At 42.4% G+C, this 23,489-nt stretch overlaps 1 protein-coding gene across 3 annotated transcripts in view; it reads right to left on the reverse strand.

Moving 5' to 3' along the window:
* The window catches only part of GPC3 (glypican 3), a 528,201-nt gene that overhangs the window by 221,627 nt on the left and 283,085 nt on the right, over positions 1 to 23,489 (reverse strand). For all 3 annotated transcript variants that reach the window (XM_006881809.1, XM_006881808.1, XM_006881807.1), the window contains one exon: positions 15,665 to 16,359. In XM_006881809.1, coding sequence (XP_006881871.1) covers positions 15,665 to 16,359 — 695 coding nt within the window. The remainder of the gene's footprint in view (positions 1 to 15,664; positions 16,360 to 23,489) is intronic.

A 23,489-nucleotide genomic window follows, 5' to 3' on the forward strand; every position in this document is an offset into this window, starting at 1 on the left:
CTAATGCGAAACTTATACTTGGACCAGGAGGCAGTCGTCAGAACAGAGCAAGGGAACACTGCATGGTTCAAAATTGGGAAGGACCTTATGTACAGCAGCTCTAAATCCTGCCCTGAGCCAGTCTCACTAATTCTGACAAACCAACCCCCATTGCTCCAGTCACTGCATTGATGATAGATAGATAGATAGATAGATAGATAGATAGATAGATAGACAGACAGACAGACAGACAGACGACCCATAGCTGACCCTCCAGCAGGTTTTCGGAGGCAGTTAATCACATGGGAGGAGCTTTCTCATCCTCTCCTGGTGGCCTGGAATAGCAGCGCCACTTCTTGCCACTAGGCCACAAGATACATAAAATTTAATTTTAAAAGAATGACTTAGATTCTATGTGATTTATTTCAATAAAGCCATTTGTTTAAAGTAATGAGGTAAAATTTACCCCTAACAGAGCAAAGAAGAATTTGGACTTAAAATTAAGTTGGTTAAAAAAAAAATCAAAGTTCCTTTGTATTTATAAATAAATTTATAAACACTAGCAGAACCCCTGAGTCTATTATTCACAGTTCATCACCATTCACATCTGGACTTGAACTCATTCCCATATATCACCTTTCAGCCAAAAATAGATATAACTACAGGGAGAATAATAATGCCAATGAGCATTACACAGTCCTTAGAAAAACAAACAAACAAATGAACCACACAAGATCAAAAGGGCAGCACTTGCCCAAAGACAAAGTTTAAAAGGCAAGGGTTAGAAAAGGAAGAATGGAAAACAGGATACACAGGGACGAAGAGGGAGGAGTGTTATTATTATATGTGGAACTGCAATCAATTTCAAAAGGATGTTTATGAATTGTTGAATTTAAGAACCAATTTGTTCCATAAACTTTCACTCAAATCATGTTAGCGATGATTTATATTCTTTAATCCCCTTGATGAGCCCTCACTATACAAAAGATGAACTCCAAAGGGCTATGGAGTTGTTATTGCGTACCATCGAGCTGGACCAACCCACAGCTGACCCTCCACTTTGAATCACGTGGAGCAGACTGCCCATCTTTCTTCTGTGGAGCAGCTGGTGGATTCAAACTGCGTGCTTTTGGGATGGCAGCATAGCTCCTTACCACTAGGCCACCAGAGTTCCCTGAAGAGCTCCACGGCTTTTCAGGCAGATTTAAGTGAAAAATTTAAAACCAATTCAATTCAAGACAATGTATAATAGAGGATGGAGGGAGAATAGTAGATTCACATTCTTGAATTAATGTTTGATTTGAAAATGGCAAATAAGTCATGGTTGAGACACACTGTATCTTTAGGATAGTGTTCTTAAGTTTCTAATTTGTCTGGAATATACTTGTGTGAATGGGGCAATGATAATACTGCAGCAACCGTATACCTGGAAAAATTTCTTTCAAAATGGTCTGATTCAATTCCACTTCTTTCCCTTTTAATTGTCCCTAAGACTTTCTTCATTCTCTTGCTATTTTCCTCTCATCTCCTGTAGCAGGAACCCAACTGCTTCCTGAATCATCACCCTGACACTGGCGTTACAAGCTCCTGGCACAGAAACCCTTTCCACAGGAGCTCAGGATCATACTTTTTATGTGATCATACTTTTTATGTGTTATTGGTACTGTCTGTTGCTATGTGCTGTCGAGTCTGAACCGACCAACAGCTGATCCTCCAGGGGGTTTTTCAGACGGTGTAAATCACACCGGAGGAGACTGTGCATCTTTCTCCCATGGAGTAACTGGTGGATTTGGAATGGCATCACTTCTCCTTGCCCACGAGGCCACCATGATGAGAATTCCCTAAAGATGGAGGGGAGGATTGAAGCTCTGAGGAAGAAACATGGCAGTATCCTGTCAGTATGGTTTACAGCCTCAGAACTCAATGCAGGGGGTCACTATGAGTCTGGACCGACCAAACAGCAGACACCAAATGAATTGTTGATGTGTCAGCCATTGTTGCTCGTTTTCATAGCAATGTTAGGAGTTTGACAGTTTTACTCTCATTGTATAAATGAACTGCTGAAGGCTCTGGAAGATTAAAAAGCATGCTCAGTGATCACTAAGTTAAGGACTGGCTGAGGAACATTTAGATCCTGTCTCCGGAAGCCCACCACATACTTTCTATTACATCACAGGACTTTTTTCTCCACTCTGTTCCTCAACTCATCCAGCCATCTTGAGTGCTCTGTTCTAAGAAATCTTCATGATGCTACTCAAACCAGCTGTGTGTGTTGCAATGCATTATTTCTAGCTTCTTGTTGAGTCTTTGTTCAATGACAGCCAGCACAGAGTCTTCTAATTGTACCTTTCAGAGTATAACAGTTACATTAATTTTTTTCTTAATGTATTACAGATTCAGAAGAAATGGCATGAGAGGAAACAGACTTTACAACTTGATAAACATAGATATGTGAGGGAACTATTTCCATCATGGTGAACTCACCCTCTGTGATCTGGGCTTGCTAGTATCCTTTCCAGACTAGTAAGAAATTTTGCATGGATTCTATAGTTTCTAGCTGTCAAGTTTGATTATGCCATTTTATCACAATTATGGTTTCATTCTTAATCAGAATAAGGACATTAATTTAGTTTCCTGCTCTCTTTGTCTAGAGTACTTTTATGTCTCGAAACCTTGTGAAGAGGCTGTTCAAAGGTGATTTAAATTGTTTAGAATAATAATTTCTTTTTAGAAATGCCTATAACATTGCTAAAGTTTTTTAAAACCTTTGATTTTTTTATTAGGAAAGGGATGAGGGCAGTTCCGTAAACCAGAAACTCCGCTACCAGGGAATGACTTCCATCAGGGAAGAAAGTATCACAGGGTTTAATGCAAAAGAAGAAAGCACAGAACTTGGTGTTTCAGTCTTTGAATTTCTCATCTGAAACAACAGAAGGTTTGGATACCAAATATTTGTTAAACTGTCTTTTAAAACTAAGTACATCTGACTTGATTCAATACATAGAAACCCAATGAATGCACAAGAAATGTGGCAGAGCTAAAAAATTTAATTGCCAGGTACAAGAATGTCACTCAAATGTGTTATGCATCGATACACCAGCAATTAACTATCTGGAAAGGAAATTACTTCTATTTATACTAGAAGAAAAATAATAAAATACTTGGGAATTAAGACATCCAGAGACGTGAAAGACTGATAGATTGAAAATGGCAAAACACTGCTGAAAGACATTAAATAAGACTTAAATAAATGCAAACATATCCCATTTTGATGGAGTAGAAGATAAAATATCGTAAATTTGTCAATACCATGCAACATGATTCTACAAAGTCAGCGCAGCCCCTGCCATCTTTGTTATAGCAAATGAAAAGCTCATTTCAAATCCCTATTTTAGGAACCCTGAAAAGAAGGTGATGCTGGCATGCCAGGGTGGCTATGCTTATTGTCAGAGAACTGTATATGTAAAAATGGTTGAAACAGCAAATGTTTTATTGCATATATGTTGTTTGTTGTTATGTATCATATAGTCGGAACTGACCCATAGCTAATCATCTAGTGAGTTTTCAGAGGCAGTAAAACACACAGGAGTGGCATCCACTTCCTAAATAAAACGCCTCCAGAAACTCTATGAACTTTGATAAATGTCGATAGTTGTAGAGGGGCTTCAGGACTTTTGTTCATAGGGTCACTATGAGTCAGATGGGCATTGTCGTTTCCTACCATAAAGAAATCCACTAGTAAGTCACTATGAGTCAGAGTTGACTAGTAGGTTACCTTGACTGGGCTAACCATTTCATGGATAAAACTTCCATTTTCTTGTTCAAACTTATTAATATTATACCTTGTTTCTTTTTCATGGAGAATCTAGTGTTGTGCTCCCCCCCCCATCACATGTTAAGTTCAGTGACATTAATTGCATTCATCATGCTGGCTAACCATTGCCATTATATGTTTCCAACTTTTCCTGTCAGCCACACCAGCAGCTCTGTGTTTCCTAGTCAGTGAACTTCCCCTTCCCTCTTCCTTCCCACACCTTTGGGAACCACTATAAACTCCTCTGGATACATTAGCCTGTTCAAGATATTTCATACAAGTGCAATCATACAATATGAGTCTTTTGGGGCTAAAAGTGTCTGCACACAGCAAGTTCTTAACAAATACTCACTCTCACGATCTTATTCACTGTATCAATTAAGAACCAGAGACCGAGATACTGTATTTCCTGTGGTAGCACAATACTCTTTACCCCTTACCTTACTGTCTCCGAGAACAATCACTCAGAGGGTGGTTCAGAAGCACCCAAGGTTCCTCATAAACTTGACTAATTCCCTGATGGTGCAATGGTTAAGAGCTTGGTTGCTAACCAAAAGGTCAATAGTTTAAACCCACTAGGCTCGCCTTGGGAGAAAAAAAACTGTGGCAACTGGCTTCTGCAAAGATTGTTGTTGTTGTTTGTGCCATCTAGTTGATTACAACGCATAGTGACCCTATGAACAACAGATCTTAACTTTATCCTATCCTGTGCCAACCTCACAATCTATGACCTGATTGAGCCCATTGCTGCGGTCTCTGTGTCTAGCCATCTGGTTGAAGGTATTCCTTTCTTTTTCAAATCCTCCAACTTTCCATGCATGATGTCCCTCTCCAAGGAACAGACTCTCCTAGCAACATGCCCAAAGGATGTGAGATGAGCCGTAACCATCTTTGCCTCCAAATAGCACTCTGGCTGCCCATTTTCCAAGACACATCTGTTTGTTCTGTTGGAAGTCCATGGGACATTCAACACTCTTCTCCAACGCCACAGCTCAATTCTTCTTCTGGCATTAACAAATACCCTCTCTCACTATCTTATTCACTGTATCAATTAAGAACCAGAGACTGAGAATACCGTATTTACTGTGGTAGCACAAGACAAATCCTCCAACGCCACAGCTCAATTCGTCTTCTGTCATTCTTATTCATCGCCCAGTTCTCAGATGCATAGTAGGTGACTGAAAAGACGAATTACAGCCTTGGAAACCCCCTGGGTGAGTTCTACTCTGTCCTCCAGGGTTGGCACGAAGCGGAATCCACCGAGGGCACCTAACAATAGTATTTGCATCACAGTAACTGAAACCTCTATCTCGGGAAGCCTTTTGAACAGTTTTCTGTGGCTCTCTAATGATTCTACTGGTAAGGAGAGGGATCACAGTGGGAGGAGGAAAAGACTCCAGGTGATGTCTGTCCCATAGGCAACCACTGTTGTTCTAAACTGGGGCCAGACCCTGAATGGATGAGACCCTGACCAAGGTCCAGTTTTGTCAAAGAGACTAGCAATTCTCTTAAGAATAGTAAGTGAACAGGTGGAGGGAGAGAGAGAAGTCTGAATAAAGGGTGAAAGCTTTCCAGAAGAATATAGAGGTATTTCCTCACAAACACTACCCTTTCTATTTTCATTTCACAGCCTGAGCCTTGAACTTAGGTCTGATCAGTCACAATCTTCCGGCACCATTCAGAGAATCCCACAGCCAGAATCCAGAAAGCTGGGGATGCTCACCAAATCAAAACCTCCATCAGCTCAACTCAGAGCGTTAACGAGGAAATAATTCACAGCATGGGCTTGAGTTTTTCAGGGAGAGAGAAAAGACTCATTTATTAACTATATAAGAAAACCAATAACGGCTTTTTAAAAATCACATATATAAATATTTTTTCTTGTGGAAAAAAAGAAAAGATAGTGCATTCACTTCAAGCAGCACTGGGCTGCATATTTTATGAGGTTTATTTCCACCGCATATCTTTGATGGGCTCTATTTGTGGCTGAAAGTACAAACATACTGATTACAATCACTCTTTCCTACATTTAGGAACAAAATTAATTATCTGCAAAAAGCAGAAAGGCTTAGATAGACTCTGAGTCAGTAAATGATAATAGACGGAGCCCAAATATAATGACTCTGCTCCCTGCTTTATCTGTTTTAGGCATTCTGCGTGGAAGGGAGGGGGGGTAGAGAGGAAAAATTAATTCACTTGCTGAATATTCCCCAGAAAGGATTTGTATTGGGTAACAAGGAGGCAGCACCAACCTTTCCCTGCCCCTTGTGAAATATTAAAGCCGCCTGGCTGGATTATTCACTTCTCAAAGGATGTTAAGAAGTCTGTATTTTTGCCTCAAACAAAGGAAGAGAGGAACAGCCAGCTGTCAGCTGGGCCCAGGACGCCGCACCCAGAACCTCCTGGCCACAGTAGTGATGATGTTTGTACCTTATCTGACAAAGGCGACGACCCACTTGCAGAAATTTGCCCAGCGTTCCCTCATCTTACTTAGCCTTTTATGAACCTCTCTATTACAGAAAATATTAAAGCCATATCCTCCCGTGAGAAAATGACTTCACTAAAGTACCATCTCATTTCAAAATGTCTCTCACGAGATGGAAACAGCTTTGCAATTTTAAGGTGAGAAGAGGCGGGAGTTTGGTCCTTATAAGAAACCAGTTCAAGGCAAAAGCCTTTTTCTGCCCAGAGAGACCTGAGCCATGTAGCAAAGAGTGTGTGTGTGTGTGTGTGTGTGTGTATGTGTCAGAGGTTAGTGATCGAGGGGTACGTGTGGTGCTATTGTGAAGGAATGAGGCAGCGTGACAGCGGCCAAGAGTAACCTTTCTTTATACAAATGAGAAAAAAAGGATCCACAGAAGAATTACAGTGGGTACACGACACCATGTTTCCTTGAGCTCTCTGGGATTTGGTGACTAAGAGAATGAGCATTCACGGCACCCAGACTCCCAGCAACAAGAAGAAAGTCAGACAGGACTCCCTGAGACATTGTCCTGAGGACACACATCTTCTCAGCATTCAGGACCTGGGGAGGCCTGTGTGGTCTCTGGCCTTCACAGGCACTTCTCTCTGACGTTCTAATGTGTGTGAATGGACTGTAAGGATAAATCTGTCCTTTGGGTGAGATTCTCACTGCCCTGTTGCTAGCACACAATTTTCCTTAGCAGCTCAGGAAGTGAAGTTTATTCGTTTAAAACCATGCAAGTTTGTAGCTTGAACATGGAAGAAAGGAAGACAGCTGAGAAATCAAGAATGACGTGTCATTGCTACAGGTCCAAAAGAGCAGAGTTTATTCCAAATAAGAGGCAAACAAGCAAATGACTCTTCCACACATTCTTTTACCAAAGAGCTGAGGAAGATTCGGTGTGAAAAACGATGTCTACGCATGTTGTAAACAAACCAGTATAAAATTTAAAAAACAAAGAGCTGAGGCAGGAGCACTAGTGGTCATGTAGTATGGAGTTGCACTGCCAATTCAAAGATACACAGTTCGAATCCTCCAGTGGCTCGGAGGGAGAAAACTGGGCATTCTCCTCCCATGCCATTTACTGCCTCGGAAAACCTGCTGGAGGGTCAGCGAGGAGTTGGTTCCAACTTGACTGCACACAACAACAAAAAAGCGGAGGTGCTGCCCCTGTCCAGGCCTTGGGCGGTACCTCTCGCCCTCCTCTACAGATGGCTCACACCCTTGCCTGATCTTCCAAAAGCATCTAGAACCTGAGATGGTCTGCAGGCACCCAAGGCGGGAGGACCATGTGTTGACAGAAAATTCTTACTGGAGTTCTTGCATTTCTGCACAACTTAGAAACACACACTGCTCTTTGTTTCTGTATTTTCCAAGGATCTTTATGGAGAAAACAGCCTTGGAAGGGAGTGTCGCCCTTCAAAGGAAGGGCAGGTGTGCTCACTCCAGACTGTAGATAATTCGAGTTCCTCAAGCTCAAAGTTGCTCTTTCTGATAATTGCAAGAGACTAGGGGGCAGATGACCCTCTCGGCATTGTCCCGTGTGGACTGGTGCTCAGGAAACGGGAACAGATGCAAAGACTTTGGCTATTACTATTACTGGGAGAAACAACTGGCCCTCACCTCAGACTCAAGACTTCCGCGTCTTCCTGCCACATCCAGGAAACTGTGGCAGGCTAACTCGTTCGCTTACAAGTTGGGGGTGGGGGGAGAACCTCAAGGTGTGTCAGTCACTGTGGATGATTTTCTGCCCCAGCATTCCACAGACCACAAAGGGGGTAAAACCTGCTTCTGAAACTTTAGAACTTCATAACAGCTGATAATGGTGCTGCCACTTCTTGTCAAGGCCAAGGCGAGAGATTCCAAAATGTTCAAGAGCCCATTTACCTTTATAATAGGGAGCTCTGGTGGCCTAGTGGATGGTGCTGCCAACCCCTACCTAGGTGAGCTTTTGGATCCATCAGCTACTCTGCACGAGAAAGATGGGCAATCACCACCCTTGTGACTGGCAACCTCTGAAAACCAGCTGGAGGGTCAGCTGTCAGTGGTCTGACAGCAAAGAATGAATGAGTGCACTTCAGAAAAGGGCTGATAATTCATATAATTCCACAATGAAATATTTAAAAGATTTCTTGTGTGTGACCATGTCTTGAAATTGCTCTAGCATGTAGCCCAGCAATTGGTAATCTGTGTTTACAAGCTCTAGGTATTTTCCCAATGTGACTTAATAAAGTGATTTTTGTTGTGAATGAACGGAGGATGAAGTCTTGTAAACACTCTTCACAGAAAATGGCCTCAAGCAAAGAGGGACTGGCCCCCACACACTCATTCCACAGGGGAGTCACTTAAATGGTTTTAGCCCTTTAAACCACTTGGCTCTGACAGTAGCTTGTGTGAACTCAGACAAGGTATCTCTATTCATGACTGAAAAATGAAAGTCCAAAGCAATAGTGTGAGGAGAACAACACTGATGTTCTGACAGCTGAAAAATAACCTCAGCCTTCAAAAGCAGAGAGGCAGGCAGGAATAATCTTAGAAATTCTGATGAGTCCCCGTCACTCACACAAACAACAAAACAGAAGGATGTGATAGAGTGAATTATTATTGAGGATCAACAGAGAATCTTTCCCAGAGCCTCCTAGCAAACGTAGGCAAATCCTGACTTCTCGGATGATGTCTCCAGAAATTCAAGCAAAGGAAATAATAGACCCAGATATGCATTCCCCAATAAGGTGGACAGACATGGTGACTTGCCAGTGGGCTCAAGTGCCTCAGAGATGGTCAGGATGGCACAGGTAGGAGAGGATTCGGGTCTGTTGTTCACAGGGTCGCTAGGAGCCATACTCAGTAGCACCTAACAACAATGAAAGTGCCAAAATGGAGGTCTGGGTGTGCTGTTAATGTCCAGAACCAGAGGCAAATACATTTTTTTAAAAAAAAGTCTGCAGGTCCAATGGGAAGATTTCACACATTGCAACTGGAAGAAAATCTAGTAGTTCGCACTGGTGCTACACACACAGATTGCAGACAAAGCCATCTGAGCATGTGACAGGGCCTGCCATAACCCTAACCCTAACCCAAGCACCCCTCACCCCAGAAATACCTCTGTGCCTTTAAACGCTAGGGGGTGGGGCAGGAATCTCCGACTTCTTAGTACTTTGCAAAGGTACCAAAAAGGAATCAGGAAATTCTATAGCAAAAATCTCTGAGGAAGGAAAATGAACGAAAAAACTGATTGTGCAGCTGGCAAAACAGTCGGTAGTAATACAGGATATTAAGTAATGTAATAAATGCCTGTTTAGTTCGTGTTCGGGGAATGAAGATTCTGGGGAAGAAGAGTCTTGATTAAGAGCTTGTGAGCTTTGTGGTCAGGACAGTTCACGATTCAGCTCAGAATCCTGGCTCTGTCCCCTCCCAGCCGAGTGACCAAGGACGGCAGTGGAGTCACGGTCCGCCTCCCAGCCAATCTACAATTAGACGCTCTAGAAACATTTCCAGAAATGAATCCTATTACAGACACGACTGAAAACGAACGCCATTAAAGAGGAAAAGAAAGGCAGAGAGAGTGGTGGGAGAGAAGGTTGTCATTTTGCACAACATTCAACAGAGCATAAAATAAGGCCAGTTAATGAGACTGTGGGACACGAGGCACCAATGCTGAGCGGGGCGGAGATGAATCAATGAAGAAGCAAGCACGTGGTGACAAGTGGAGAAATAAAAGCGCCAACAGCCACGTGGGGCGAGTGAACATTATTTTGTGAGTGGCCGGGGGAAGACAGAAAATGAAAACACAAAAGTTTGAGGAAACTTTCCGGGAGAGGAATAAGCATCCTATTTATGACTCGTGTCATCAACAGATAAATTATAAGTGAAATTCACAGGGGTCCACATACACTCAAGGAGCCCTGGTGGTACAGTGGCAAACTGAAGCCAACCCAAAGACTTGCGCCATGAGGAAGAAGAGTGGCAGCTTGCTCCAGAAGGATTTACTCTTGGAAATCCTATGGGGCAGATCTAGTCTGTGCTTACACGGCTGCTCTGCATAATCAACTTAAAAGCAATGGGTTTGGCTTGCATGACAGACATACTTTATGCAGAAGTGTATGCTAATGATGGTTAAAAAGAGTGCTGCTAGAATCAAAGCACTTTGCATTTTTAAAAGTAGCAGGTGCCATTCAACAGCTTGGCTATAAGCAGCACGCTGGAAATGTATGTACTAAAAAATGCACATGATTTGCATTTGCTTCAAGGGGTAAGATATGGAATTCAATAGTGCTGACTATAACAGTGATATTTTCATCCCAAAATTAGTTTAAAATTACATGATAATCACTTGGGACCTAGGGATTTAACCTGTATCACAAATGTGGACAAAGAGTCAAAGATTTATAGTCCTGTCATTGACACTGCCTTGGATTTTTAGTATTAAATCTCTGTCTTTCTCTGTTGCCCCCCCCCCTCTCTCTCACACACACACACACACACACACACGTCCACCACATGCACATTTTGACACATAATCACACCATTTTTATTTTCTTTTCGGCCAAAAAAATATTAACATTTATTCTTAAATAAAACAGAGAAAAAAAAACCCAACCCCAAAACCTCCCACTGCTGCTAAATTGTGATTCACAGCGACCCTCCATTGGATTTCAGAAGTTGTGGATCGTTATGGGAGGCAACTGCTGATTTTTCTCTTATGAAGAGGCTGGTGGATTTGAACCACTAACCTTTGACCAGCAACCCAACTCGTAACCCACTATACCATTAGGGTTATTTCATAGTCATTTAGAAAACTGTATTCATATTCTGCATTATATGAGCGTTACCATACCACACAACTGGGCTAAATACTCAATTGACAGGCTTTGTGGTATTGCTCGCAGCTAGTGAGAGAGGCCGTCTCAAGAGCTCAGGGAGCCTATGATTACTCCCTTGCCCATGCCCCCTTGGGTGTGGAAAAACAATGTACACAAATTTTGTAAGTAAACCTGCATAAAATTTTTAAAAAAATTATTATTTTTCTTAAAAAGAGCTCAAGGAGAGCATGTTTTCAAAGAGGTGAGCTCCATCATAGCTTCATCTCTGGGGGGATCCATGCTGTACCACTGAGTCTGAAGTAACTTGGGAACTCTCGGGGCTTAGTGCTAAGGAGTGGCGCTGCCAATCCAAAGGCACACGGTTCAAATCCACCAGCTGCTCTATGGAGAAAATGGGCAATCTCCTCCTGTGTGGTTTACTGCCTCTGAAAACCTGCTGGAGGGTCAGCTATGAGCTGGTTCCAACTTGACAGTACAACAACAAAAAACTAATCGCAGGGGAGGATTTCCCCACCTTTCCCCTGCAGAACAACTGGTAGCTTCAAGCCTCATGTCTCTGGGTTACCAAAGCAACTGCTTACCAGTAAGCCACCAGAGACTTAGCCCAATAGGAGGGTGAAGGTGCTACCGTAGAATCTCCTGAATCTTCTCGCTGTAACCAGCTTTTGCTTTGGGGCACTCAGCGAGTATTTTTGAGGTGAACCAAATTGTGTTCTCCAGCCCTCACTTCCCCTAACACCCATAAATAGGCCAGCCTCTTTCTGGATGTACAGAGAATGGCGCTAGATCCCACCTGGCCAATGACTCCTCTACCTCCAGCGTTTGGTATAGTTTACTTCAAGTCGGTGATAAGAGAACAGGGACGAGGCCAAGTTTACATATGCTTTCTGGTCTAGTTCAGGCATTCCCGGGGGAAGCCTGACTTCACGCTCTCATAACCAGCCAGGAGCTGAGAGCAATCAGGCCCTTAATGGCCAAAGCAGAAAGAGTCTGCATCACTGAGCACCTCTTGACAGCCAAGGCCTTTCTTCCTGAATGATAATGACATGAAATATACACTCCTGACACTCACGCAGACATGCATGCGCACATGCAGCACATGCCTGAAACCCAGTACATCTGGCACCACAACACAACTACGCAGTGCAAAGTAATGATGTCTTTGTGAGATCTTAATGGAGCTTTTAGAGTAAAAGTCGAAGAGGATCTAAGGTGAAAAAGGGTGGAAAGATCATGGGATTGGAGCAACAGAAGACCTTGAATCCCAATTCTGGCTTTTCTGTTAATTGTATGAAGTTGGCAAGGATAGCTTACCTCACAATTAACTATGCTATCTCTCAATCTGTAGTGCACTTATTTTGAAAGTCACCTAATAATTCTCACCACAGCTTAGCAAGGAAACACAAATCCATGCCTACCTTGCTCAGTGCAAGCCAGCGCGTGTTGTGCTTACCGCCTGATCTGGTCCTGAGCATTGGGTAAGCCTTCCTGGCCCTCATTTATTTCTAAATCAATGAGGTTGGCCAGGTTAGTTTTTCAGAAGCCTTCCAACACCAGTACCTTAAAGAAATACTCACACAGAATGTATTTGGTTCTATAGCCATCTGCCAACTAAATCGTAACCTTTCAAAGACTGAATGAAGAACCTGGGCTTTGAGGAACTGTTAAAACCTACCAAAGTGCCTGGCAGAAAGCAGAAGTCAAACAAAGGCTTCCTAAACGAATCTTCATTTCTAGCACCTGATCTAAACTCAAAAATGACAACAGCTCAGTGGTCCTGAATGAGAACCTACTCTTAACTGACTTGCCATTGGATTTCCAAGGCTCTAAGTCACATGACAGAAGATTCCCCATCTTCCTCCTGCAGAGCCACTGATGGATTTGAACCACCAGAGAGGTGTGGCCTTTGGGTTGGCAGCTCAGCTCCCTACAGGCTACACCACCAGAGCTCTGTCAAATTAGTGCCACTGAATCCTCATGTCTGGGACTTGCAAGAACTAGGTGAGGATATGAGTGTCCAAGTTCAGTTTTGTTCCTGTCAAATGACCACTGTTAGAGGCAACCTTGAAACATTGCCCCACACTGCCTTGTCTCCTCCTGTTTCCACTTACGGATGACATGCGTACAATCTGGGCAACGTTGGCACCCTTACTGTGTGTCTGATACACAGCAGGCACTCACAGGAGGAAGACCATATAAAGGCACTTCTATTTTTCTTGTTCTACAAGATTTACTTTTGTAACAGGCCCCCAGATTGTGGCCTCAAATTATAAAGCAGTCAAGGGAATAATTAGCCACTGAAGAACACCATCGTTACATAGGACATTTCTGTTCATTTTACTATGAAATATTTTCTCAGCAAATGCGTTTTAAATGGCCAGTGTCGCGAATGGGGCAATTAGAGCAGCTCCGTAAGTAGCCATGCCAACGGTTGCATCATTTCTGTCCTCTTTGCCACTTTAATTCACCAGAGAAACCAATTACCCTGTCATTCCGTACTTTCAGTGTTTAATGACAAGGCCGATCTGCCCGCCTCCTTCTGAGGAAGCAATGGCTCAGTGTCTACAGCAGGTATGCCGCATAAATGCTAAAGGCACATGTCAGCCAAGCCTGGTTCGAATCCCTGCTTTCTCTATTTAACCAGCTTTATTATTTGGACAAAGTTCTTAACTACTATGTTCTGTGTAAAATGGAGACAATATTAGCACCAACCTCATAGGTTATATTGAGACAGTATTATGCAAATTGCCTAGTTCCCAGCTGCCATTGGGCCAATTCAAACTCATGGCAATCCCCTGTTTGTTAGAATCAAACAGACAGTGTTCCCTGAAGGACTTGGGCTGGTTTCTCAGAAGTCAATCGCCAGGCCTTCCTTCTGAGGTGACTGTGGGTGACCTTATTCTGCCAGCCTGGTTAGTGGCAAGTGTGCCTACCCTTTGTACCATCCAAGACACCCAAATTGTCCAGTACCAAATGAAAAGGAAGCCCAATGTCACAGAGCTGATATTGACATCCAGGATCCTATGTGTAAGAATAGTACAGCTCTATAGAGTTGCCTAGAGAGCTGTGGTGACTTAGAGGTAAGGAGTTGTGCTACCAACCCAATGCCATGTGATTCAAATCCACTCGCGATTCAAGTCCACTCGCTGTTCCATGGCAAAAAGATGGACAATCTTTGTCCATGTGATCAAATGGCCTCTGAAAAACCCCCTGAAGGGCAGCTATGAGTTGGTTTTGGTTCCAACGCAATGGGACATAACAACACAGGGTTTCCTAAGCTGTACTCTTTATGGAAGCTGACTGTCACATCTTTGTTCGCCATGGGCATGCAGGTGAGTTCAAACCACTTAGCAGTTGGGTGTTAAACTGCTGTGCTACCAGGACTCCTTAACTAGCCAGTGGGGCATCTTGAATGCAGTAGGAGCTCAAAAATGCTAAGGGGTTTTTTAATGCAAGTTTGTCTCTACCTGCCAACAAAGCTGACAGCATTTAGGAATCAGTCACTAACCCGCCAGGGTCTGGCTGGAAGCTCTTTGCTATATACTCTGTTCTACATCCAGTAGAGGGTGCCTCCTGCGGTTCAGAACGAACTCACCCTAGTTTGACAGGAACCAGGGGACTAAAATGCCTGCCTGGATCCAAGGCAACTGCTGCCACCTCACTTCCAGAACCATCCTTGCGCCATCACAAATCCCTCTAATCAAGGCTACGAAAAATTTACCACTGGGGAAACATAGATATTCTGCCCTCACTTAAACTCTGGTGTGACACGAGCCCTGGGGGCAGAGTATGGAATGCATCAGGCTACTAATGAAAAAGCTACAGTTCCCACCCACCAGCTGCTGCTCTCCAAGAGAAAGCTGGGCTGTCTCCTTCCATAAAGACCTACAACCGTGGAAACCCAGTGCAAGGTTGCTGAGTCTTAACCTACTTGAAAGCAGTTTGTATAGGCAGAAGCACATGCGCAGATGTTGTTATTGGGGTCTACCTGGGTAGGCTGGGGGTAAAGCCATTACCTAAATACTACTGTGACGTAAATAATCACAATCTCAAGGATGAAATCTGACTCAGAAGAATTACTGGTAACCCCACCAAAGGGCGATTTGATCCATTTCAGCATCAAAGCTCCACCATCTACATCTGCATGATGTGAACATGGCTTCCCTCATCTGTGAATTGGAGACAACAGGTTTAACTTCACAGGCTTGCTGCAAGGACTGGGCCACCTGGCAGCAATGATGAGAATAATAGTTAACATTTATTCAAACCTTCCATGTGTTAAGTGCTTTTTTACACAAATTTTTCCTCATTAAGAGCATATTAACTACTCTAATTTTATAAAAGAGAAAAAGGAGACGTGTGCGGATAAAATGAGTCATCCAAAGTTCTCCAGCAAAGGAAATGAGTGGCACAAAAATTTAAAGCCAGGCTTTATGACTCAGCAATGTATGCATTTAACACACTGGCCAGTTCTGTGTCACCCCAACCACTCTCAAAAATTGTTCCCCCACTGTTCTTCTGAGCGCCAGGTCACCTCAACCCACTAGAACCCAATTACTGTGTAAAGTGTAGACTGGTACTCACAGTGGTGGTCAGCTTTCCTCCATTCTTCTGGACATACTGGATGGAATCATGGATCGTGGAGAAGAGGCCGAGCAGGACGTTCTCCATGTCGTAGATTCTGTACATGCCATTGACCAGCTCTTCGAGGGACAGGATGTATTCCCTCCAGTACTTGTCAATCTCCACCACGCCCGCCATGCAGCCTTGCATGACCACGTTGCAGTAGCCCCCGCAAGGCTTGACCATCATCAGTCCCTGGCAGTAAGAGCAGTACCACATCCTGGTGAGCATTCGGCCACAGTCCTTACTGAACTTCAGGTGGTCGGTGGTGTTGATCACTTCGATCCCAAGATTCAAGGCCTGGAGGAAGATCCGAGTGACTTGCAGTGACTTGGAAACCTGGGTCATGATAAGCTTGGGGAAATTCCCAAAGACTTTCAGGTCACGCCTGGCCCCTCGGAGGCATTCATTGATGTCCAGCGCTGACTCAGGCAGGCTGGGATTCATCAGCTGGGTATAGAGGACAGGAAACAGGCTGTCAAAGAGCTCATTGACCATATCATCCACATTGATGTCGGAGCCGAGGATGTAAAGAGACACGTCTGTGAAAAATTCACCCACAAACTCATAAGCTTGTGGGGCCAGGCTTGGGTAGTTGTTCTTGAACATAGCATTGGTGTAGTTCTTGGCATGGCGAACAACAATTTCAAAGGCCTCTGCAAAAGAAGAGATACACAAAGATGCGTGCATTAAAGCCTGAAAAACTAGTGTGCAACTGAGTTCGAGGTTGTTCTATTGCTAGGGTGATTAAGATCGCATTTGCCTTAACTAATTGACTCGTATTCATTGCTGGCGATGTCTCCACTTCTGTAGTCGTCTCCTCCTATAAATCAATTTCCGTTTCAGAACAGGCACTTCAAATTGAGATATGCACATACATTCTTAAACACACAAATTATATTTCAAATGGCAGAAGCCAGGATCCCGTTACCATTTTGGCCTTTTGTGAAAATATTGATTAAAACCAGCCTAAATGAGAAGTCATTTCTCTCGTGCGTGCACACTGATTTATTCCACTAAAAAAAGAAATTGTATTTCAAGACATTTCATTTTGAGACAGAGATAAATATTTGACAACACACCATACACTGTATAAACTCACAGAGCAATTTATGCCTTCACGTCCTTAGAGAGGAAGTAACTACTTAGCCAAGAATAAAAATGATCATGGACTTAATCCGTGTGTGCGTGTGTGTGTGTGTGTGTGTGTGTGAGAGAGAGAGAGAGAGAATGTGTTATTTTTATCTCCAGACAGCTTTAAAGAGAACAAGCCGACAGATTGCTAGGCCTGGAAATGAAATTTATCCACTGAATGAATATTATGTGGATGGAAAAAACCAATCCATGCACTCATCTATATATTTGATACTGAAGAACACCTCTGGTATTTACAAGTAGAACGCCTGGAAGGGTAACTGCTAAGCTTCTCTGTGAAGTGCAGTTTCCACATGGTTTGGAAAACTCGTCGATTCCACAGAGCCCTAGATTTCACGATTGCATCTGCTGCCCCGAACCCGTGGCACGCGGCCCTATTAGTGTCATTGGTTTCAGAGCGAGAACAACATAATGTTGCCATCTCATTTTCTCCCAAATGAAACATTTCAGACACAAATCATCCCAAACAATCAGAGTTCCACATTTGTTTGAGGGATTGGAAAACAAGTACACAATGGGATTTTCAAGAAATCAGACAAGAGTAAAAAAAAAGAAACATAACAAAAATAACCAAGTTTCCTGAGATCTTTAAAAATAACTTTGTACCTATTTTGCCCAGTGCCTCCCAAAATGTAGAAGTCTATGAGAGATGTACTCCAAATGGTTCCAATTCATGAGCTCTGGAAAATCTAATTATTGCCCCTAGTAGACTACTAGGGAGACCACACAACATCTCCTTGGAAAGACTTAGTCCAACATCTCAAGTCCCCTGCAGCAGATGTCCGCCCTAGCCGTGCTCCTGCGATCTGCTCCAGATCCCTCATAAGAATGAGCTCCTGTCATTCTTCCCTTGGGCTTGGGACATGCTCAGCCATGCTGAACGTGCCTGTACAATCAATCCTACTGGGCTTCCAAGCTCACCGGGGAAAGACAAGCTTCCTTTCCATCTCTTGCAACATGTTTGCTTTGCTTTGTTTTGTTTGTTTGAAAACAACTGAGCAATGTCTGCAAAGTCTATGCATCTTTTAACAATCTCTTCCTAATGCCATATCTGAATGACATGTTTCCAATGCCAGAGTCTAAACACTGGCCAAAACCAAGATATGTTCCACTTGTAAAAAGTCATTCATGAAAGTATTCACACATGTTCATTTTAGCAAGCTAGATAATGGAGGCACATTACCCTATTGTTTCAGAATAGAGCTGAACTCCACAGGATGTGATGTTTCAGAGAGACCTCTCCAGGCCATTCTTCCAACACACCTCTTGGTGGATCCCAACCAACAAAATCTTTTGGTTCACAGTTGAATGCCAAACTGTGCTACTGAGGGTCTCCAAATAAGTGGTTGGGTAAATGGAGACAAGTGATTATTTTCACCTTAAAAGTTATGTTGAGGGTTTACAAAATGTCTCTATTTAAAACACATTTCAAGTTTATTACCATCAGTTGAATTCGTTACTGAGATCCTCATTTTATTGATGAGAAAATGGAGGCTCAGCAGAGTTAAAGCACATTTACAAGGCCATATAGCTGCAAAATAGGAGCCAATTAAGTCTCCCAGCTACGGTTACACTCTAGCGGGTCTTAGTCCATTGTTGTTGTTGTTGTTGCTGTGGAGTACCATCAAACTGGAACTGAACCTTTGCAGACCCTCCCGTGGGGTGTCAGGGGCAGTAAATCACATGAGAGGAGATTACCCATCTTTCTTCCAGGGAACAACTAGTAAATTTGTATCACACACCTTTGCATCGAGTTCCTTACCTCTAAGCTACTAGAACTCCCTAGTCAATACACAAACTCAACTTTGTAGATGCTAAGTTCTATTTTAGAGCCCTTATATTCCCATTTTTTCTCCCACCATGGATGGAAAGCTACCAGAAAGAAATGTCAGCACAAGTCCTTCATGTCAGCCCGCGCACATGCGCACAATATGTCAGCACAAGAGTCCTTGGGGAAGAATGAGATGATAAAAAAAAGGGGGGGGAAAGACTGCTAGAGATGCTATCACTGTGGATCTTAATCTTTGAATCTATCCTATGACAAATTCTCTACAAGGCAAAAAAGTGGGGAGGAAATCAGCTCAGGTACTCAGGTATGTCGGTGGTAGCGTGTGCTGTAGAGGTGGGATCAACTCATAGCTGACTCTCCAGCAGGTTTTCAGAGGCAATAAAACACACAGGAGGAGACTGTCCATCTTTCAACAGAAGAGCTACTGGTGGATTTGAATTGCGTGCCTTTGGAATTGCAGTGCAGCTTCTTAGCACTAAGCCACCAGAGCTCCCTAGAGTGTGTTCAATCTCTAATGTATGGAGTATATGACAGGGAATGTCCGTAGACTGACATATCATCATCACCTGTGGGGTTTTTGTTGTTGCTTTTCGTCTTTTTTTAGTCTCTGTTCCTAGCACTGCTGGATCAATAGGAAAAGAAAATTACCCAAAAAATCATGGACTCATCTGCTGAAAGAATAACAAGGCCTGCTGTGGGAGACAAGGACTAGAGGTTCACACCTAACCTCCAGCTAACACAAACTCCCCTCTTGACTTCCCCAGCTTGGAAACCACTTAGCACATCTCTGGGTATCACTCAGCCCCCTCGCTTGTGTATCACAGGCCAACAGACCAAACCATAACTGCTCAAGCAAAAGCTCCAGGGGGACCCTTAAGAAACCACACTAGGTGAAAAGTGTTGCTCAGCTCTTTTTTGACAACTTGAGGTTTCATAAAACGAAGCCAAGGGCTGAAACCACTACAAGGAAGTTCAGCCCACTGATTTCTCCCCACCTTCAGATAATAATGTACACATCGGCTGGTGAGGTGTTCTTCAGTCTCCCCTGGGAAATCAAGAGTTATGTCCAGGAAAGTATAGAACAAACAATGTCAAAGAAAAGTTATTGTGCAGCATTTGGAACTGACCAGGAAATATTCTAAAGCCTTTTTTAAAAACAACAAATAGATAAATTATACAACTGAAGAATTCTAATTAATTTCGTTACAATATATCCTAGAAGAAAGAGGACAGTTTCTAAATGGCCTCATCACCATCCTGGTGACCACTATTTGAATAGTGTTGTCCACATCTCCCTTAAAGGATGAGGCACAAAGAGTGTCACAATTTCTCACACGCAGTAAGCAGGCAGGCTACTGCCTCACTTTCACTGGTATAATAATATCTTCCTCAATAATTCCTTCATATATGTAATCAAAGGAGCAAAATGACCATCCGTAGTATCTCAAGCTGAGGCTGCTGTATTCATCATATCTAGCTAGAAGGAAATGTTTCTATGGGTCCTTTCATCAGGGGGATAGATATTCAATTTTAAAAAGGAGAAAAATAAGAGTATGCTTGTGGTGGGAAGAGAGGGAAAAATGCACCATGAACGCTTTTCAAGACTTTAAGAATACAGCTGGCGGTGAACTGCAGAGCTAACCCGAAGGCACCATCTCTGTGGTGGTTCAAATCCACTAGCAGCTCTTCAGGAAGAAGATGGGCAACTCCTCCCATGTATTTATAGCCTCTGAAAAACCAGAGGAGGATCAGCTAAGAATTGGTTCCTACACAATGATAAAAAGTATGTTGTTGTTGTTGTTGTTAAGTGCCGTCGAGTCATAGATGACTCATAGCAACCCTATATGAATGAAAAACCTCAATACTTGTATTACTTTCATCCTTTCTCTAGGTTCACAGGGTTTCCGGAGGCAAGCTATTTCAGAAGTGGATGCCACTCCTGCTTCCAAGCTTGTTTTAGTCAGGAAACTCCACCAAACACTGTCCACCATGGGTAACCATTATCGCATTTGACACATCAGTGTCACAGTGTTCAGCTTCACAGCAGCCACCAGTTACCTCTGTACAGCAAGTGGACATACCAGTGCTGTACCACTTAGAAAAAGGAGTATAGGAAGAGGTAATTATTTCCAAGGCAGTTTTAAAGAAGAATAGCAGATTCTTCTTAAAAGAAGACCTGATGACATCCATAGAAATAAATGCCACACACTGAGATGAGGTAAAAAATGGTAGCATTTTGAAAAGAATAGATGCCCTTATGGAATGGAAAAAAGATTTAATGGGTCCTTGATCATCTATCTCTTTCATTTAAATGTCACTTAACTTTGTATGTTTACTCTTTTTTTAATTGATGAGGAAACTGAGGCTCAGGAAGGGTAAAGTAATGGTACAGGTATTTATATAACAGGTTCTGGATTGGAATGTGGCTCGGTTCAGTTTAACATTAAGTTGGATCTTCCATTTTTAATACTAGCACTAAAATAAAGTGCACATCCTCAGAAAAAAGGGGATGGGGAGGAGAACAAATCAAATCACTGACTCTTCTTACGATTCAGCAACCATTTGTGGTCACAGAGCAAACTGCCACCTCAAAATCGAGAGAGATGAATTCAGAGTCACAGATGAGTTCAGTTTATTTGGAGCAGAAACCAATGAAGCCATCAAATTAGCAGGAACATGAAAATGGAAATTTTGACAAATTATTAGTGGTTGAATGCCAACTACCTTAACAGTGAAAACCTCCAGAGGTCCCAAACAATGAGAAGGGTGAGTAAACAGAGGAAAAGAAATATTTGCAAAAATAATGACTTAGAAGTTTTCCAAAGTTCATGACAAACATCAAACCTCAGATGCCGGAAGCTTTGAAAACACTTATCAGGATAATAATTTATTTTCAAAAAATGTGTTCCTGGCTATATTATATTCAAACTAAGGAAAAGATAAAATCAGAAAGGAGGCAGAAGTGAGCAGGCAACTTACCTATCAAGGAACAAAGATAAGAATTACATTAACCTATCACCTACAAACCACGTGAACAAGAAGTGTGCGGAGTGAACTAGAGTGTCTGGAAAACAAACAACTCAAATTCAGCATTCACGGAAATTCTCCTTCAAATGTGAAGATGAATAAGACTACCCAAACAAATAAAAACGAGGGAATCTGTTCACAATAGACCTGCACTGCAAGAAATGTTAAGAACTAGTCTCCAATCACTCTAGCCTTTTTATCTCACTGGACAAAAGAAAAACATCTGAAGGACAGAGCCCAGAAGTGAAAGAGCCCCGTTACAGCTGATGTCATGTAATTAAACAGATGATAAAAAATATTTTTAATAACTTGCTTTCCAATATTGTACTGGAGAGAAAATGGACTCATTCCTTGAAAGACACAAGCTATCAAGAACTACAGGGAGGAAAATAATATGTATATGACCCTCAACTTACTGCTGTCCATTTGGAACCAACTTATAGCTGACCCGACAGCAGGTTTGCAGAGGCTGTAAATCACATGTGAGAAGACGGCTCATCTTTCTCTGTTAAGGTGGATTTGAACTGCCTACCATTGTGTTGACAGTACAACTTCTTACTCATTGGGATTAATAATAATTGGGATTAAGAATAATGTCTAAAAGCAGAAAGCTCCAGCCCCAGATGGTTCCACTGATGAACCCTATCAAATATTTAAGGAAGAAATGTGGTCCATACATAAAATGGAATAATGCTCAGCCAGGAAAGAAATGAAGGCTTGAGACATGCGATAATATGGATGGAGTTTGAAGGCATTGTGGCAAGTTGAAATAAGTCAATCACAAAAGGATAAACACTATTATTTCGCTTATATGAAAAGACAAGAAAAGGCAAAGGCATAGCAATCAAGATCAGGGATTAAGAGGAGCAAGAAATATAGAGCATACAGGGAGAAGACATTGTAATAGGATGGGGGAAAATAAATTGTTATAATAGCTACTATCAAGCAGTATACTTGCAGAGAGTTCAATTAATAAAAGTTGTGTCACGGATTTACAACAGCAACAGGAGGAGGAGCTGCTGAAGCAGTTTATTATGCACAACCAAAAACCCAACAGGAGTTGATTCCTTGGTTTGGAGGTTTAAGGTCACAGTTTCATGAGACATGCAATTATTTAGTCTAGTATTGTCCTTAGAGAGCTCTGGTAGCTTGGTTATAAGAAACTGAGCTGCCAGACCAAAGGTATGCAGTTCAAATCTACCAGCTGCGCTGAGGAAGAAAGATGAACAATCTCCTCCCTTATGATTTATTTCCTCTGAAAACCTGCTGGAGGGTCAGCTATGGGTGAGTTCTGAGTCCATGGTATTCAGTAGCAACAACAACACACTACTGGTTTTGGTTCTTTTGTTCTACTTCCAAATTCCTTGTGTAGTGCTTGAGGTCTTAAAAACCTACAAGAAGCTACTCAAGGCACAACTAACTATTGATCTTGTAGTTATACCTGGGAAAACTGAGGAAGAAAAAGTCATAAATAGGAGAAAGAATTGGAATATGTGGCTAATTATCCCAATGATCAGCTATCATCTTTGCTATGAGATCAGAGAACTGAAAAATGTCCAGCTTCTCTTACTAAAAATATTGATTAAAGAATCTATGTATGACTCTTGACCAAAAGGAGGGAAAATGCATATAGAAACTCAATTCTTACAGAGTAGACTTTCTGGAGTCATCAGACGTAGATGAACCCTGAAAATATTATGTTGAGCTAATCTTTAAGCCTTAAAAAAAGAACAAAAAACTCTTGAAGTCTTCTTAAAACCAAATAGTTTAGATTAACTAATAAAAGTATCTGCCTTGAATAGTTAAGTTCAAAAG

This window comes from Elephantulus edwardii, unplaced genomic scaffold, assembly GCF_000299155.1.
Source record: "Elephantulus edwardii isolate Elephantulus edwardi_28Jun2011 unplaced genomic scaffold, EleEdw1.0 scaffold00016, whole genome shotgun sequence".
Taxonomy (NCBI): Eukaryota; Metazoa; Chordata; class Mammalia; order Macroscelidea; family Macroscelididae; genus Elephantulus; species Elephantulus edwardii.